Source organism: Capricornis sumatraensis, chromosome 9 (assembly GCF_032405125.1).
Source record: "Capricornis sumatraensis isolate serow.1 chromosome 9, serow.2, whole genome shotgun sequence".
NCBI lineage: Eukaryota > Metazoa > Chordata > Mammalia > Artiodactyla > Bovidae > Capricornis > Capricornis sumatraensis.
This window is the reverse complement of record NC_091077.1, coordinates 42962759-42981047: the sequence shown is the minus strand read 5'-3', so window position 1 is coordinate 42981047 and position 18289 is coordinate 42962759. Positions and strand designations below refer to the sequence as shown.

General features: G+C 57.8%; 1 protein-coding gene across 1 annotated transcript; it reads right to left on the bottom strand.

Annotated features, from left to right (window-relative positions):
- Positions 1–1675: 1675 nt before the first annotated feature.
- On the bottom strand, positions 1676–17606 carry PALM (paralemmin). The gene is made up of 9 exons (XM_068981071.1): positions 17470–17606; positions 15652–15703; positions 15080–15160; positions 14744–14874; positions 12858–13011; positions 11348–11369; positions 9778–9837; positions 7269–7400; positions 1676–3723 (listed from the first exon to the last, which is right to left on the bottom strand). Exons 1-9 carry the CDS (start codon positions 17604–17606, stop codon positions 3194–3196), a joined length of 1299 nt encoding a protein of 432 aa, XP_068837172.1. The 3' UTR covers positions 1676–3193.
- Positions 17607–18289: the final 683 nt, after the last annotated feature.

The following is an 18289-nucleotide window of genomic DNA, read 5'->3' as shown; positions in this document are numbered from 1 at the left end:
AGCAAGACTCCCACTCCCCACCCCCCACCTTAGTGTCCATCCCACCCTCCTTTGCCCCAGCCTCACCCGCGCTCTCAGCCCCACAGACTCCAAGCCTGGCTCTGGCTTCCTGGCTGGCACAGAGGCCTCCCAGCCTCGCCCTGGCCCAGGTTGCTAGGGAACAGGGCCCCACCCCGGGAAGCAGGTGCAGCCCCCTCCTCCTAGGCCCCACCTGGGCTCAAGAAACAAAGTTCAGAGGAGGAAGAGAAAGACGACACCACTGCAGAGGGAGGGTGGCTGCTGCGCCACACTGCACTGCCCCCTGGCACCCAAGGCCCCAGCCCACAAAGCCCGAGCCAGAACTCACCCCTAAACCGTCTGGGCCTCCCCACCGCCTCCCAGCATCGCTCAGAGAGGGGCCATCTGTCTCCCGAGGTCACAGGGCTGGTCCATGAGCCAGCTGCTGTTCCTCAGAGGCAGATCCAAGTCCAAACCCCCACCCAGGCCACCTGGCTCAGCCCACACTCTGGGGCCATTTCTCCTGAGAGATCCTTACTGGGACCAGCCCAGCGTCCTAGTCTCTGGGGATTTAGCTGGGTTTAAATTCAAATCCCACTTAACCACTCTGAGCCCATCTTCCTCCAGGAAGCGGGGGACATCACAGGATGGGGGGACGCCCCCCAGCCCACTTTCAATAAATGGCCAAATGAGGACATAAAGGTGTCAGAAAGCTTTGGGATGGTTGGGGCCCAGGCACACTGAGGCTCAAGGTGGAGGCAGGTGTTCCCAGCACACGGCTGTGGTGTCTGATCCTTGGCTGAGGTGCAGAGGACTTGCTTGCACCACAGGGCCCCTGAGTCTGCGGGAGAATCAGCCCACCGGGTGCTGTGGTTGGTCCACAGGGAAGGGTACATAGTGGGCTGGGCTTCTGTTCCTGGCTGGGGTGGCGGGCGGTGGGGGATGGGAATCTCTGTCCTGACCTGCCCCTTGGCCAGCTGTGGGCCCCCTCTGAACCTCAGTCTCTTCTTCCATCCGATGTGCCTCCAGCTGCGAGTCTGGCAGGGCTGCTCGCAGTGCAAGGGAAGGGTGGAGACTGGATCACCCCACATGCCGGGGCACTCCTGATCCCAGACTGGGGCGACCTCCTCCACAGGACTCACACAGCCGCTGTACAGGTGGGCAAGCCAAGGCCCAGAAGGGGTGGACACTCCTACCCAGATTATGTAGTGAGAGAAGCAGGGCCAGCAGCTTCTGCCCCATGTCCCCGTCCGTTTGCCAGGAACCAGCTTCTCTGCCAAGCTTGAGGGTGTCTGTCCCCAGGGGACTGTGGGCCCAGCAAGCAGCAGCCTCACAACCAAGGTGGGGTGGGCAGGTGTGGAACCTGAGGGCCCCAAGAAAACAGAAGCCAAGTCGCACCATGGGAAGCAGCCCCCTTACCTCCAGGCCTTACCGGCCCAGGTGCCACAAAGGTGCAGGCGGGGACTCCACCAACACCCCTACCCACCGCACTGGCGTGAGTCTGATGGGTGCAGAGCCGCAGACAGGAGACACCAGTTCCCCTGGGCTCTACAAGGCTCCTTTTAAGGCTGGACCGCCTTGCCTGGGCAGGGCCCCAACCTCTGGCCTGGCCGCACCCTCCCCGCCCAGGTGAAACTCAAGAATTCCAGCCCTGGGGCTGTTCACACTGTTTATTTGCTTCTCTGGGAAAGTCAAGAACATGGGGCCTCATCACACATTGAAAGCAGAGGGGGGCAGCAAGGGCACTTTAGCGGAGGCTCACGGCTCGAGGACTCGGGTGAACTCGAGGAGAAAGGGGGGTCCCACGGCCACTACTCAGGTCACCTCAGAGAGGACCTCTCATCCCAGCCACCCAGGGGCGGAGCTGAGACGGGGACCCAGGCTGCCATCCAGAGCGGGCCCTGCACCCACCCTTCTGAGGTGGGGAGGAGCCTGGGCCGTGGGCACCAGACTGCAGGCCCCTAGGGGAGGGGCCAAGATGGGGCCTGGTCATCCGCAGCCCACACATGAGAGGGCCTGTGAGCATGTGCACAAATGTGCCTCTGGGGACAAGTGTGGCTGCAACCAAGGAGATGTGTCTGTACATCTTGGTGTCAGCTACCCCCAGGAGGGGAGCCCCCCGCCTCTCACCCCTTTCAGTGTGGGGGAGGCAGGTGCACATCAGGCTGGGCAGCAAATGGAGGTCTCCAGCTGCAATCCAGGGGAAGCTCCCTGTCCCAGGCGAGCAGGGTGCCCTCCTCCACTGCCCGGAATGCGCCAAGCCCAGCAGAGCTGGCGGTGGGCCCAATCTCTGTGGTATGGTAGGGGATACCCAGGACCCTGGTCCAAGCAGGCTGGAAAAGGGGCCAGGGGCAGTCCCCTAGGGTCCCCAAATTAGCACCAGGAGGATAGGGGGGCCCAGTGGGAGTGGGAGCTCAGGATGGGGCTTGCATGGCCCTGCCTTGTGCAGGATGCATCTCGAAGACCCCTGGCCCAGCCCGGCCAGAAGACAGCACAGGGGTCACACCCTGCCTAAGTGGGGGGCGTGGCCCCAGGGTGCCCCCTTCCCATGTTTCATCGCCCACTGGCTGTGCCCAAAGAGAGCACTGAGGGGAGGGGCGCATTGGCTGGGGGTGTCCAGAGGGTCTCATGTTCATCCCAAGACCTTGAGCCGGGGCTCCCTGGAGAGGCACAGCCTCACCTCAGTTGCCCGAGATCCTGACCAGGCGCCTTGGCCTGGGAACCCTGCCACAGAGGCTGAGCGGGGACAGTGCAGGCTCCCAGGACCCCTGGCTCCCGGGGTCCCTCTCCTGGGGGGTTGTCCCCTCAGGGACGTCATTGGAGGGGGCAGGAAGGCACAGGCAGGAGGCCCAGAGGGAGGTGGGCTGGCATGGGGCCACGTTGAGGCCCTGGGTCACACCGGCCAGGAGCTGCCGTGACATGGGAGGCCCTCGTTTGGGGAGAAGCGGGTGTGTCCGTGTCTCTCCTACCAGGCGTGGGTGCACGGCTCAGTGGTTTAGGGTGTGTGGGGGGTGGTGACGGGATGGGGGACCCCTGTCCCTCTCTTTCCAGTGAAAGAAAACTCGGAAGGAACACGTGACAACACGGCAGGTCCTGGGCCTGTGACTGTGGGTGGAGGGTGGGCAGGCGCCGGGAGGGCCGGGCTGTGGGTGTCTGGTACAGAGGGCAGGGCCAGGGTCTGGGGGAGCCGGGCAGGTCACATGATGGAGCAGCATTTACAGCGCTGCTTCTTCATGTCAAGGTCCTGGGGCTCGGTGGCGGGGGCCTCAGGCCCCACCTGGTTCTCTTCCCTGGAGCCCTCAGTGGCGGGGGGCTCAGCCGCACTGCCATTGGGCGGGGCAGGCTCCTTGGGCTCGGCTGCATCCTCAATGACCACCAGCTCTGCTGTGATGGTGTCCTGCAAACCCAGAACCTTCTGGGTCTCGGCCTCATCCTCCACATTCTGGTAGCCCATGAAGATCATGGTGACTGGGGGCTCCTGGCCAGGCTGGATGCCAGGCGGGCCCGAGGTGGCCTCCCCAGGCTGGGCCTGAACGCCAGTGATCTCCCGCCTGGAGGGCGTGGTCCGGACAGCCTCTTCTGATGGCCCCCGGGTTTCTACTGCCCCAACCACTGACCCCGCCTTGTTCAGCGTGACCTCGTCCGCCTTGTGGATGAGTTCGTCCACCTCTGAGGAACTCAGCGGGTGAATCCCATTCTCTGCCGTGCCGTCCATGGCGTGGACCACTGGTATGGGGGGAGAGAGAGAGTGTGAGCTGGTTCCCAGACTGGAGGGAGGGCCTGGCAAGGCTGAGAGCCACCTCTAGGCTAAAGGGGAATCATAAACTAAATTACACCTTTAGAACTGACTGACAAGCAAAGCCCCGATTGGGATCAGTGCGCACGGCCAAGTTGGCACACAGAGGAAAATGTGTAGACACAAGAGCATGTGTTAGAAAACAAGAAAGAATAAATGAACTCGGATTTTATTGCCCCGCAGCGTGAAGTACTTCCATATTCCCCAGCCAACTTGCTCCCAGGCCATCACTTTTCAAAGTAGGTCTATTATTTTTTCCATTGCAAAAATGGTGAAAATGGAGTTCAAAGAAGGTAAGTAACAAGTAACTGGTCCAAGGTCACACAGCTGGCTGGGGCTGACGCTGATCTTTCTCCCCAGTCTAGGTGTATTTCCCTTCATGAGGATTTGCAGGGAGTCTGATTTCATGTGAATGATCTTAAACAAAAATTTAGTCCATTCACCCATCTTTCTTGTTTTCTCATCAATGCCCTCGAAGGCTATACATTTTCCTCTGAGTTACGTTTTGGCTGCAGCTCATGGATTACGTTAGGTCATTCTGTTTGAAGTGTAAATGTCTTATCATTTCCATTTTGATTGACTGTCTCTTTAAGCCAAGATTTATTTAGAAGAGTGTTTAAACCTGGGAAAGAGGGGAACTGTGGTCCAGGAACACAGCATGTAAGATATAACATGGTGACAAGACATAGTCACTTTCTAAAATGCTCGACCTGTGTTTGACAAGACTGTGCATCCTCCATTGGGCAGAGTTTTATAAGGACAATCAAGCTTGTTAAGCATATTTTCCAGATCTCTCCAGCTTTCATCATTCATGTCTTTCTGATGTGTCATTTTCTAACCTGTGTTACAGTCTCTAAGACCGGATGTCAGCACCTGGGAGGAGTCCCCACTGTGGTCTGACGCCAGCCCTGGATCACAGTCCTTCTAGAAACACAGCTACCCAGCTGCTTAGGGTGGAGGGAGGGACACACTGAGTGCCCTAGAAACTCTCCTCCTCTGGGGCCAAGGGTCAGGGTTGGCAGTATCTGGGTTCCGGCCAAAAGGAAAGTGCTTTCCACTCTCGGTTTCCTAACTCCTGGGGAGGGGCATCCATGATTCAAGGCTTTGCAGTGACTCTGGGCTGGAGGCCCAGAAGGTGGAGGATGTCCAGGCCGAGCAGAACCAAGCTAGGTATTTCCCACTGGCCACTGCTCCAAGGTAGGAACCCGAGCCCTTGGCTGCCATGGAAACAGATCACCTTCCCATTGCTAAGCAACCAGAGTCCAGTCTGGTGGGTCTTGAGTCCCCAGGGGCTGGGCCAGGCTGGGCTCAGTGACCAAGGTAAGGACCTTCCATGAGCACAGACATCTCTGCCCCTTGGCCTTGTGTGGCCATCCTGTGTCCAGGAAATAGAGCAGCTGGGACATGCCCAGAACCACATAGCTGGTGAGAACTGGAGCCAGGATTCCACTTGGGTCAAAGATCCCCAAGTACAGCAGAGCTGGGTTGTGACAGGACTCCTTTAATAACATCCTGGATGTCCCAGAGGCCTGAACCTCTAAGAACACGAGGCTCTGGGAATCAAAACCACAGTGAGATACCACTTCACACCCACTTAGGATGGCAATTATAATTTAAAATGGTTGATAATAAGGGTTGTTGAGGATGTGGAAAAACTGGAACCCTAATGCACTGCTGGTGGAAAAATAAAATGGTAATGCCACTGTGGAAAACACCCCAGCAGTTCTTCAAAGAGTTAAACAGAATTCCCACATGATCCAGCAATTCCACGCCTAGGTATTACCCAAGAGAAATGAAAACATACGCCCACACAAAACCTTGTATAGCATAAAACCAAAGGGTGGAAACATCCTAAACGTCCATGAACTGATGCCTAGATAAACAAAATGTGGTCCATCCACACACTGAACTATCACTCAGCCATAAAATATAAACATGGATGAACCTTGAAAACATGATGCTCAGTGAGAGAAGCCAGACACAAAAGGTCACATAGTATATCATTCCATTGATGGGAAATGTCCAGAACAGGCCAGTCCACTGAGAGAGTGGGTTCATGGTTGCCATGGTGGGGATGGGGAGGGATGGGGTTTCTATTTGAGGAAAAGAATGTTCTAGAACCAGGTACTGAGGGCATACAACATGGAGAGTTTTCACTGGGTTGTGCATGGAATTGTACGTGTGTCCTGCATCTCTGTCTCCAAATTCCATCTTCTCCTGAGGGCAGCATTTACCAGACTCGCTAATGGAGCCTGGGGCTGAGCTGTGCTAATTTTATACCTAACTCAAGCAATCAGCTCTGGGAACCTCAGGTCCTGAAGAAAGCAAATGCTTACCTTGACTCCAAATGTACCGTTAATTTTTTTTTCTTTTGCTGCCCATGGCTTGTGTGGAGCACCTGGGTACCTGGGGATATCTGACCTGACTCACCCCACCCTCAGTACCTGGGGATCTTAGTTCCCCAACTAGGGATTGAATGCAGGCCCTCCACAGTAAAAGCACACAGTCCTAACCACTGAGCCACCAGGGAAGTCTCTTAAAGGTTTCTTGAAATGCTGTCTTTAGGAAAGTATGTTTTCTTCTTTTTCTGGTATCACAGCAAATGTTGCCCCAAACTTCCTCTCCCTAAGCAGGACATGCCAAAAATGAACAAAAGTTTAAATGCCAAGACCATTATGAGATGGTTGTCTAAATACTGATGGATCTCACAGCTTAAAGGAAAGTTTTCCTTAGATTTTTAAAAAAGAAAGTGAATTTTACATTCTGTGAATTATATGGGGGTGGGGGGAGGGACTTTGGAGCTTTCGCCCAAGGCTGCCCTCCCCTCCTATTTCCAGCTGCCAGAGAGAACCCTAGAAACCAAACCAGGTCTCAGCTCCATGGCCCTTCCAACACCCCCCCACTCCCCCCACCCCCGCCCCTGCCAAGGCTCCCCATCCCCCACCCTCTCACTCTGCATCAGCTCCACAGGCTACTCCACAACCCCCAGCCTGTGAACCAAATCCCACCCCAGGGCCTTTGCACCGGCTGTGTGCATACTAGGTGCCCCCTGTGCAGCTGCTTCCCTTCTCTGTCCCTCCCCACTCTGCTGGCCCTTCCCTCGGCCCCCTCTGAATCTCTAACGGGGGGCCCTCTGTAGCCTTTACCACAACAGTAATTATTTAAATGAATTATCTGCGAGGATATCTGAGCAGAATTTGAGCAAACTCCAGGAGATAGTGAAGGACAGGGAAGCCTGGCGTGCTGCAGTCCATGGGTTCGTAAAGAGTCCGACACAACTAAGCGACTGAACAACATCTGTGAGGCAGGGGTTGGAGGGCTCAGCCTGCTGGCGTGGGGCACCCAAGATGGAGCGGACCTCGCCCAGAGTTCGGCTCCCCAGCCCATCCTGGCGCTGGCCACGCCTCCGGACAGGTTCCGGGATGGAGGGAGGACCGGCCACGGGGCGCTGGCGGGGCAGGGGAGGGGCGCGTACCTTTGGTCTCGTCCTCGTAGACCTTGATGCCCTGAGGGAGGAGCTCCCGGGGGAGCACGGTGGTGCTGGACAGCACCCGGGTCTCCCCCGTCACCTTGTCCTTCTCCACCGTGATCTCCACCGAGTACATGGCTGGCACGAGAGGCACGGGTCAAGCTGCCGCCCACCTGCCCACGTGCCCCCCGCCGGGCTGCAGCCAAGCCAGGGAGGGGAGTCGGCAGCGCAGAGCCAAGCAGCGGGTGCCCTCGTGTGCCCTCGACGCGGCCCTCCTCCCAGCTCAGTATCCCTCCTTGGCTCCCTAGCGCCCACGGGCGTGGGGTGTGAATTCCTGGGCCACTCCGGCCGCCCCGCCCTGACTGCAAAGCCTCGATCAGTTCCAGGGAGGTGGGGGCGTGCCTAGCCCAATCCAGAAAGGATTCAAACGCAAGTGAGCAAGCCTGTACCCCTCAGCATCCTGGACACTCGTCGTCTGCACTGCTCTTGTAAGGCCACTACTGACGTGTCAACATTCTCATCCCTTCACCGTGGAGAGGGGATGGTCCCCCGGAAGTGTATGGAGCTACAACCCCTGAAGATTACATCCAACGGCCAGCATCTGCCCCTGTTCTGCAGACAGGTCGCCACAAACACCACACAGAGACGCCTCCTGGCAGTGAGGCCACCAGGCCCCCACCCCTCCTCCCGTCAGGGAGGGCCCCCCATGACCACACCTAAGACCCCTCCCCGACCTGCCCCTCCTGGGTCTTCCCATTTCCCTCACGGACACCTCTGTTCTCCCTCCTCCGTCTCTTACCGACCCCACTACCTCCCCCACACCCCAACCTTTCCATCTGCAAATTCCAGGGAGCTGCTTTCAAGACTCCCAGAATCCACCCACTGCTCGTCCTCCACAGCCCCTGCTTGGAAGAAGCTGCACCCACCCCCACTATCCCTCAACCCCCTTCACCGCATCCCCACACCATCCCTCAGCCCGACCCTCATCTCCTGAGCCCCCCCAGCATCCCCTACCTTGTCCCACCATGTCCCCCTTCATCCTTTCCTTCATCTCTCACCATCCCACTCATCATTCCCCCCCTCACAATACCCCTATCCTCCACCGTTTCCTCACCTTCCCCCCACCCACTATACCCCCAACATCAACCCTCCGGGACCCCCGCAATCCGCCCCGCCCACAACCTGTTCTCCCTAAGGCCGCCAGTGGGCGCCTGTGAGCTGCGAGCAGGCACGCCCCTGCTTTACCCACTCCCAGCTCTCTGCAGCTCCACACCCGGCATGGGCCGCCCCTGTCTCTTCCTCGCCCTCACCTCCTGCCCCTCCCCCTCACTCATTCCACTCCGACCAGCACGCGGTCCCTGCCATCCACCGGTGCCCACAGTCCAGACGTGGTCCAGACTTGACCTTTGCACTGGCAGTGCCCCTCTGTCTGCATGCCTGGCTACCTCACTTCCTTTATCCTTGCTCAGATGTCACCTCCTAAGTTAGACCTCCCCTGAGCCCTGTGATTCAAATTGTGCCCCACTCCAGCTCCCTGCGTTCCGCCTTGACCCGCATCAGAGCACCTGCTGTCTGGGCTGCAACCCTCTTGCCAGGCTCATAGCAGGTGCTCAGCAAGCACTTGGAGACTGAATGAATGAATGAAGAATGCTAGGTATCACCACGTCCCTACACAGCCTAACACCCCACCATCAGACATAGTTGGGCAGGTTGTGCATTGCTCAAGATCACCAGCTGGGGGCATGTAGCTTTGTAATTTTCTGCCCACTTCTCTGACACTGAGACCCTGAGGGTGCCCCCTCCTTCTCTAGGCTTCCCCTGCCACCCTCTCCTTCTCCTGACTGTCATTACATCCTGGTCTTCACTCCCCTCTCTGGTTTTGTGCCTCCAAACTTACTGTGATATCAGCAGTTACAAGGTTCTGCTATTTGTCATGACTTCAGTCACTTTCAGGATTAGATTTGTGCCAGACTCTGGGCACAAGGTCACTACAATCCCCACCACCACCAGGTTCCAGCTGTCAAGTGATCAAGCAGGGATTTGAACCCAACCTTATTGAGCACTAATCCCAATTCTGTCCTGCTTGGTTACCTCCAGGAATGGGGTGCTCACTTCCTCTCCTGAGGCAGCCCAAAGACAGTGAAGGAGGGAAAGTTTGAAGCGAGCATGTGAGCCTGTGCCCAGCCCTGCCAGGACCCAGAGCAAGTGGCGATGTTAGGGAGATAGAAGCCAGGAAGGGGCATCAGGTTAGAGCCGCCATGCGAGGGGGCCCGTCTTCTCGGGGAAGCTGGGCCAGCTTGTGATGGGCGTGCCAAAGCAGAGGGGGCACCCGGGCCCACCCAGGCTCAGATCTGCGGCCTTGGTCCAGCCACTCCCCACTAAAACCACAGACCCCACCCGGTGATGCTGATGGTTGTATCTGTACCAGGCCTGGCCCCCCAACCCGGCCCCCACAGGGCCAACACTCAGCTCAGGACAGCAGCTGGACGTGGACCCCAACCTGGGGCCAACCCACCTGCCTTCATCATGGTGGAGCCGTCGACTGTCCTCAGAGGGCTGTTGGAGATTTGCTTCTCTGCTCACGATGGTGGTGGGGGGGGGGGGAAGAGTGAAGAGAGATGGATTCAGAGGGGAGATCACATAGCCCCCTCCCCCAAGATGTGGGACTTCACCCAGACACATGGACACCTCCAGACACTTAGACCACCTTCCCACACACTCACACAGATACCTGGACCCTCTCCCTAACACATGCCTGCACCTGGACCCATCCACACACATGTGCATGCCCTGAACACCCAGACACACATGGAATCACTCCCCGCAAAAAGAAAACATGCTTCAGTCCCATAGTCCATGACCCATCTCTTGGTCCAAATGATTTTCACAAAATCCCTGAGCAGCCTGCATGGATTTTTTTTAAATTATTAATTCCACAGTAAGATGAGGAGACAGACTCTCCTCATAAATAATTAACTCCTGAAAAATCAGGCCAGAGACACTTCTGACCATACCTCCAGTCCTGGCTGGTGGCGCTCTTTCCAGGCTCTACACACAGAAATAGACATGCTGAATATATATTTTAAAATATAACTTTGTATTAAGGAAATTTTAATATAGCTAATAAACCATTATAGCTAACTGTACATATTGAAGTGTCATGTGTACACGTGAAGTATTTGTAAATGTGTACATCACATACCTATAATAAATTTGTACATGGGCTAAAATCTCTCCCAGAATTCAAACTCTGGGCTTTTTTGTTTCCTGGATGTCAGTCTTCCACATCTCTGTGTGTGGAGGATCCTTTTTTTTTTTTTTTTTTTAATGGCCATGCCACACGGTTTGGAGGATCTTAGTTCCCTCATCACGGACTGAACCCAGGCTCCAGCAACAGAAGCACCAAGTTCTAACCACTGGGCCACTAGGGGAACTCCTCTTTGTCCTTTTAAGTGGTGCACAATCTCCAGGACAGCCAGGATCTTGATTTCTCATCCTCACTGATCCCATTTCACAGATGGGAAAACTGAGGCCCCCACTTGCCCTGGAGCCCAGAGCAAGTGGGCATGGAACCAGGGCTGGGCCCGCCAAGGCCAGGCACTCCAGGTGGACAGTATGAACCCACGATGGTGCTAAGACCTCAGGCAGATATGCCTCTGTGAAGCCTGCTTCCTCATCTGTAATGCAGGTGCTGCATCAGTCCACCCAGGGAGCTTGTGAAAATTCGATGAAATGATGTTGAGGGGCCCTGGGCCCAGCTCAGAGTCTGGGTTTGCTGAGTGCAATGACAGTGCGAGCCATTAAGCTTTTTTATTATCACTTTTTAGCAACAATAACACCTTAAAGGGGCTTCCCTGGAAAGAACCCGTCTGCCAATGCAGGAGACGTGGATTCGATCTCTGATTCGGGAAGATGCCTTGGTATTCTTGCCTGGAAAATCCCATGGTCAGAGGAGCCTGGCAGGCTCCAGTCCATGAGGCCGTAAGAGTCGCACACGACTTAAAGGCACCCTTCCCCTGTCTGCCATCTCCTGTCTGGCCACCAGAGGGCGCCGGGGCCCTGCCCACCCCTTCCCTAAGACGTACCTTTGGGCGTGCCCACCGGGGTCTGCAAGAAAGAAAGGGGAGGGGTCAGGGTGTTGGCGCCCCCTTCCGCCGCCCAAGGTCCCACCGGCCGAGGCCCAAGCCTGAGCGGGGCGTGGTTCAGCGCTGACCCCATTGGAGGGGCCGTCTCCTTCTGGACCCATCCCCCACCCCGCCCTAGCCTGTGACAGCCAGAAACGCTCCTGCCTGCTCAGCTTCCAGGGGCTCGCAATGCTCCCAGAACAAAGTCCAACCCTTCCTGATGACCCCGGGGGCCTCTTCCGCCTCTTCCCACCCCTGGCCGGCCTCCTGGCTCTTCCGTGAGCCGCGTCCCTCCACTTGGAAGGCCCTTCCCGGATTTCCGCTTGGCTGGCTGCTTGCTCAGCCCCCATGACCACCCGACCTAAAGGTGTCTCCGCGCCCCCATCCCGGGTTGTCCCTCAGGTTACCATGTCATTTACCCGGCCAGGAGATGGCCCAGGAGGCAGGTATAGTGAGGGGAGAGGCCATACCAGCACTCAGTCTGTGCTCAGTCAACCTCACTGAAAGCCCCCTCTCAACTTGAGTCTGTGCCTTGAGAACTCTTATTCAGTCTTTAAAACCCACCTCCTCTAGGCAGCCTGCCCAGCTCTCCCATGAAACAAACACCTCACTGGGGACTCCACAGTGCCCTAAGCTTCCCCAGGATAGGTCCTTACACCTTCCTGTGTTTGCAGCTGATTGATACATGCACATCTGCCCACTTAAAAACAGCTCAAGGAGGCCAAGGTCTGGGACTACATCCTCTGGTTCTGCCCCAACCAAGCCTTGGCAGTGAGGGTGGGTGTGTCGGCTCCAGACTGAAACTATCATAGGAGCAGCAGGGCACACAGCAGGGATGTTCCCTGGGCTGCAGCTCACCGGGGTGGGGGAAACAAGGATAGGTTGGGGGAGAGAAGGCTTGCCCCACAGGCCCCTTGAGTCCTAAAGACAACAAGGGTGGTGGGGAGACTTCCGAATTTGCCTTAACATGCTGCGGTAACCACGAGCTCAGGGTCTGGTTTCACCTGAGCCTGGCATACACGTCACAGCCTAGAATTAACAGCTAAGCCTAGTAAAGACTACTCCACTGTGTGGCCTTGAGCCAGTCTCTCAACCTCTTTGGGCCTAAGTCTTTTTCATCAAATGCGGATGCAGCTCCACCTGAAAGGGCTGCATGCAGATTGACAGGTGATGCCCATTGTGTTGGTGAACCTAGGAAGGATGACAAGCCGGTGGTCTTCGGGGAAGACCCTCTACCCATGAAGCGCTCGTTTTTCACTGATTCTTTAAATACCCGTGACGCCCCTGTCTGGTGGGGAAACTGAGGCCCCGGGAGGCCAAGCAAGGTGTGCAGACGACGCAGCTGGGATGTGGCCGGGCTGGGATGTGGATGTGCACGCATTTGGGATGTAGGGCGCCCACAGCCACAGCCCCGGAGGCGGTGGGTGCTTCGGGACCTGGGCCAGCAGGGTGGCGCCCCGGAACCTCTTACCTGCTGAGAGTTCGGCACCACCTCGGCTCTCTGGTCTTCTGGGGAGGGGCTCGGGGCGGGGCCGGGGGCGGGGCTCGGGGCAGCCACGCTCCCCCTGGCGGCGGCAGTGGGCAGCGCATCCGTGTTCTCCAGCTCCTCGATCTCCTGCTCCAGCCTGGGGAGTGTGCACGAGGTGACCACCCTGCCGGACACTTCTGGAGCCTGGCACTGCCAGGCGCGTCCAGGAGGGCTTTCTTGACTCGCGTGTCTCCTAACGACCCTGCGAGGTGGTCTCCTTCGCGCTCCCGGCGGGGAAATGGAGGTAAGTAAGCTGCAGAGCCGAGACCCAAACCCAGGCCGGCCGGTCCCGGACCCTTGTGCTGCCCGAGTCACTGTTTACTCCTCTGTTCGCTTCCAACATACTCTTCTTTTTCCACTCAAATACATTTATGTTTACAAGAAACTTTATCTCTCCAGGGAAACTGGAAAAACCATGTCACTTTCCAAGTTTTAGGAGATAATGGTGCTCATAAATGCAGTAAAAACAAAGCTGGCATATTCAATCCTGCCCCAGGCATCAACTGCCTACGCCTTTGGGGTGCAGGCACTCAGGACCCGGGAGATAGGAGATGTTTTCCTTGAAGACTCAGTACAGACTAGGGAGGTGGGTAGTCTGCTGCTGCTGCTGCTAAGTCGCTTCAGTTGTGTCTGACTCTGTGCGACCCCATAGACGGCAGCCCACCATGCTCCCCCGTCCCTGGGATTCTCCAGGCAAGAACACTGGAGTGGGTTGCCATTTCCTTCTCCAATGCATGAAAGTGAAAAGTGAAAGTGAAGTCACTGAATCATGTCCAACTCTCAGCAACCCCATGGACTGCAGCCTACCAGGCTCCTCCGTCCATGGGATTTTCCAGGCAAGAGTACTGGAGTGGGGTGCCACTGCCTTCTCAGCAGCCCCCTAACAAACTGAGCCCAGCTCAGCAGACTGGACACAGCTGGGGTCAGCCTGGAGGGCTTCCCGGAGGAGGTGTCCAGGTGAAGACACTGATCCGGCAAAATGCAGGTGATGGAACCACCTGAGGAGCGTGTAGCCCTGAGGGGAAGAAAGCCAAGGCCCCCCAAAAGCCAACCACACAGTGGGGCTCAAGGGATGCCCTCCTTGCCACCCCCTACTCAGGGCTGCACCCAGCAGGATGGATTGAGCAGAAGCCCACCTCATCCAACCCCCAGGGACTGGTAATTCCCACTGACCATCCTTCCCACCTGCAAGTGCCCCTCAACCCGCTTAGTCCTGAGTGGCCCTCCAGGCCACGTCTCAGCCCTGCCTCCTCTGGGCACATGCTCCCAGGTTGAGGAACTGAGGCCTGGGGAGGAGACCCCAGACAAGCTGCCCCCACTTTCTTCCAAACCAAATGCACCCAGACAGGATCCTGAGGTCCCCATGGGGCGGCAGGCCAGGTTGCCACAGCCAGCACATGCCTTTCAGGCCTCCCCTGGCCAGTGGACATTGGAATTTTGGCTGTCACTTCCCTCTGCCTGACCCCGCTGCCCCGGGAACTGAGCCCGGGCCTCCTGCCCGGCTGCCCGCCTGCTCGGAAACTCTTCGGTGCTTTTGTCCCAGGCCAGGGGGTTGGTCACTTTCCCCGGCCTGCCCCTCCCCCAGCTTCCTGCAGGCCAGCTGCAGTGCCTCCTGTCTCTGTGGCTCCAGGAGCACTGGGAAGACCAGCTGGGCTGGCGCCAGGAAGCCCCGGGGGAGACTGCATCTCCATCCTCAAAGACCTGTCTTCAGAGACCTCTATGGCCCAGACCGCTCACCCCTCACCCCTGAGTGGCTGCGGGGTTGGGAGGAGGAGGGGTCAGCACCCACCCCCAGTCACTCCCCAGCTCTGAGGCTCATGGCCCCCCACCTGGAGATGGACTCCTCCAGGTGCCGCGCCTTCTGCTCGTCCTCCTGCATCTGTCTCCTCATGTCCTCATCCCCCTCTGAGGCCGAAGACGGTGTCCCCTCCAGCAGCCAGCGTTCCCGCAGCGCCTTGGACTGGGGCAGTGGGCACCAAGGTCAAAGTCAGGGTCAGGGCTGGGGTCGGGGTCAGGTGAGGGTCTGAGTTGGCACTGGAATCAAGGTGGGGGTCGTCTCAGCCCTCCTGCTCCCCGCCCCTAAGTCCCGGATCCGGCTGAGGCAGGGGTCCCTGGATGCTGCCCCCCTTCCGCCCCCCCACCCCCAGCGGAGGCTCCGCGCGGACCTTCAGGTGCTGCAGCTGCCTCCGGTCATCCTCCAGCTGCCGGCGCCTGTTCTCGATCTCTGCCTGCCTCCGCCGCTTCTCCTGCAGACCCCGCACATGGTAAGGGCAGGCTGGGGCCGCGGAGACCCCACAGCTACCCAGACTTCACCCACGCAGGTCCCACTTGTTCTGTGAACAGCACCCACTTGGCCCACTGCACCTCCACCTGCATCCAGCTTGTTCCCCCACCCTCCCCCACCTTGTCCCTTCACCAGGAAGGACTACCAGCTTCCCCCAAACTTCCCCCAGCCTTGCCACAAGGGCAAGTTCCTTGCCCGCCACCCCCTCCACTGCAGGGGGGCTGCCCAGGGGCTCTGAGAAGCTTCTCAGCCAGAGTCCACATGCTGAAGACTAAGGGGCGCTCAACGTTTTAATTTTGTGGGGAGATGCTAGCAGGCACTGAAGTGTCCCACACTGCACCTGCGATCTGAGTCCCTGAGCCCCAAGCTGGGTGTGGGGAGCACTGGAGACCCTGCGTCCCCCCCAGTCTCCTCCCCATGCCCACCCCATCCTTGGGACCCGGAACAACTCACTGCAATGGCCTGCAGCCGCTCCTGCTGGGATGGGGTCTCTGCCACCAGGACCCTGGGAGGAAAGAAAAGATCAAGTCGGGGGTTGACACCCAACACTGCTTTCAGCAGATCCAGTTCAAATTCCCACCCTATGTCTTCCTGCTGGATGAGCCTGAGATGAGATCGTTCCACACCCTCCTTGTCCCCATGCAAGATTATCCCTGCATTAATTCTCCCACAAACCCTCCTGCCACTCCTCAGGGCAGGGACAAGGGACAGGACTGGTGAGGCCTGGTCCAGACACCTAGGGAGGGCTTGGGAAGGGGAGAGCATTGAAGCTGGGCTCTGAAGGATGCATAGGAGTTCCCTGGGAATAGAAGCCTGGACTAGAGGGTCTCTTCCAGACTGAGAGACTGACCAAGACAGCCCCTTCCTCATCCTTCTCCAGCTCTGGGAGAAACACTTGGAGGAAGAGGGACCCTCCAGCTCCACCCCCTACCCCTTGGCTGCCAAGTCCTTGATGCTGTTCTGGTACTTCTGATGTCTCCCTCACTGGCTGCCTCCGGAGTCTTCCAGGACCCCAACAGCTCAGAGAGAGCTGTGAGCCTCCCAAGAATACACAGCAAAAAAGTAGCAAAGCTTAAATCCAACCCCAGATTCTTTCCTCATCTCACCCATGTTTTGCTTGTTTCTTTCATTTTTTATTTTTGCTGCACCATGAGGTTTGCAGGATCTTAGTTCCCCAGCCAAGGATTGAAGCCGGCCCCAGCAGTGACAGCAGAGTCCTAACCACTGAGCTGCCAGGGAAGTCCCCCATCCATGTTTTCTGAGAGCCCACCCAGTGCAGTATTAGCCTTAAGCTGGTATGCAGTAGGAGTTAGATAAATGCCAGTGTTGCCAGATGCTCTTAAAGGGACAGGACATCATGCTGTTGAGGATCTGGGGACTTCAGAGAGGGCACAGGACCTGGAAGATAGGTCATCCTTGCCCCTCCCCTTGATCCCCTGCATCCCCCTCCCTACCTGGGGTGGAGGGGGGAGGAGCTTTCAGAACCCGCCCCCTCCCTTCCAGGTCTCCCGTCTCTGGAAGCTGCACGCAATAGGTGCAGAGTGAAATGGTCAGACGAATGATGCCCTGAACATCTCCTCCTCCTCAGGGTAACCTTGAGCTTCCAGGGGGTGGAGGGTCCTCAGCCTGAGTGGGGGCTTCCAGACCATCTGCCTCAAACCTCTGATAAACCACAGGGCCATTCTGGGAGGGACTGACTGACGGGAGGCCTCATTTCATATGGGAGGGCCTGGCAGTGGGAGCCAGACCACTCCGACCTGTTCCACTCCCCACCTCCCCCTGCCCCCCCATCTGCCCCGACCCCCTTATCTTCACAGGCACTAAAATTACAGACGGTGCTTTGGACCCCGCCCACCCTCAGCCTTGACTCAGGGCCCAGAGCCACCCTGAGGCCTCCACACTCTCTGCCCATCTGGCCTTCATTTCCCCATTTGCACACAGCTCTGGGCCCTCCTGCTATGTCACCCCCCAAACCGTGGTTTAGAAGGGGAACACTGTGCAAGGTCCACCCCAGCCCAAGCCCCTGTGCGCGTGCACACAAACACACACACACACACCCACACCCCCTGTAGCTGCTCGGCGGACACCTATCCCGGGGCAGCAGTGACCCGGTCACCCGCCTTACTTGGGTCTAGTTTCCTGGCCATGCTGAGACCTGTGAAGTCATCTGGCTCCCATGCCCCGGCCAGGTGACTCCACCCAGCTTCTCCCTTCCTGTGAGGCAGCACCTGCCCCCCTGTGCCTCCCAGGGGCCCAGCACACCAGCCGCACCCCTGCAGCTTCCCCTTCTCCTTCCTCAGGGAGGCTGCATTCAGCTGGGCGGAGTTCAAGAAAGGTTTGGTCCAGCTGACCGGCTTAGATGCCCTTCCTGAAGCGCCAGACCAGTAGGATTTCTGGGTCTGCCCCATCACCTCGTGTGATATAGACAGGGTGACATGCCATGCTCCCCAACATGGGCCCATCCCCTCAGTTCTTGCAAACCCCACACTCTCCAGCCCAGCCCAAGCCCCTACCATCACCTGCCACCTCCCTGAACCCTGACAGCCCACAACTAGAAGCTGCTTCTCAAAATGAGAATCCAAACCCATCATTCTCCTGCTCTCAAGTCCCCTGGCTCCCATCACCCCTTGAAAACCCACCCCCTGGCATAGCCCAGCCCCCACCCTCTCCCCTGCCCTGGTGCCTGACCTCTGCTCTCCCTCCCGCTTGTGCTCACTCTGTTCCAGCCACCAGGACCTCCTGTGGCGCCTGCACTGAACCAAGTTCATTCTTAGCTCAGGGCCTTTACACTTGATGTTCCCTCTGCCTGCTATGCTCTTCCTATAGCTGGAAACTGAGGCCCAGAGAGGGTGAGTCACTTGTCCAAAGTCACATAGCTACAAAGTGGCAGAGCTGGGATTCGAACCACAGCTGCTCAGCCCCAGGCTGTACCACAGGCCTTCCCTTTTCTGCACAGCTCTAGTTCAGCCTCCAGGAGGCCACCCAGGCAGGAGGCAGAGTTGCAAGAGGGAGGCATAGCAGCTGAGACCCCAGTGCAAACAGGGCCACAGAGGGCAGGGGGACCAATCTGCCTAATACTGGGTCCCCACCC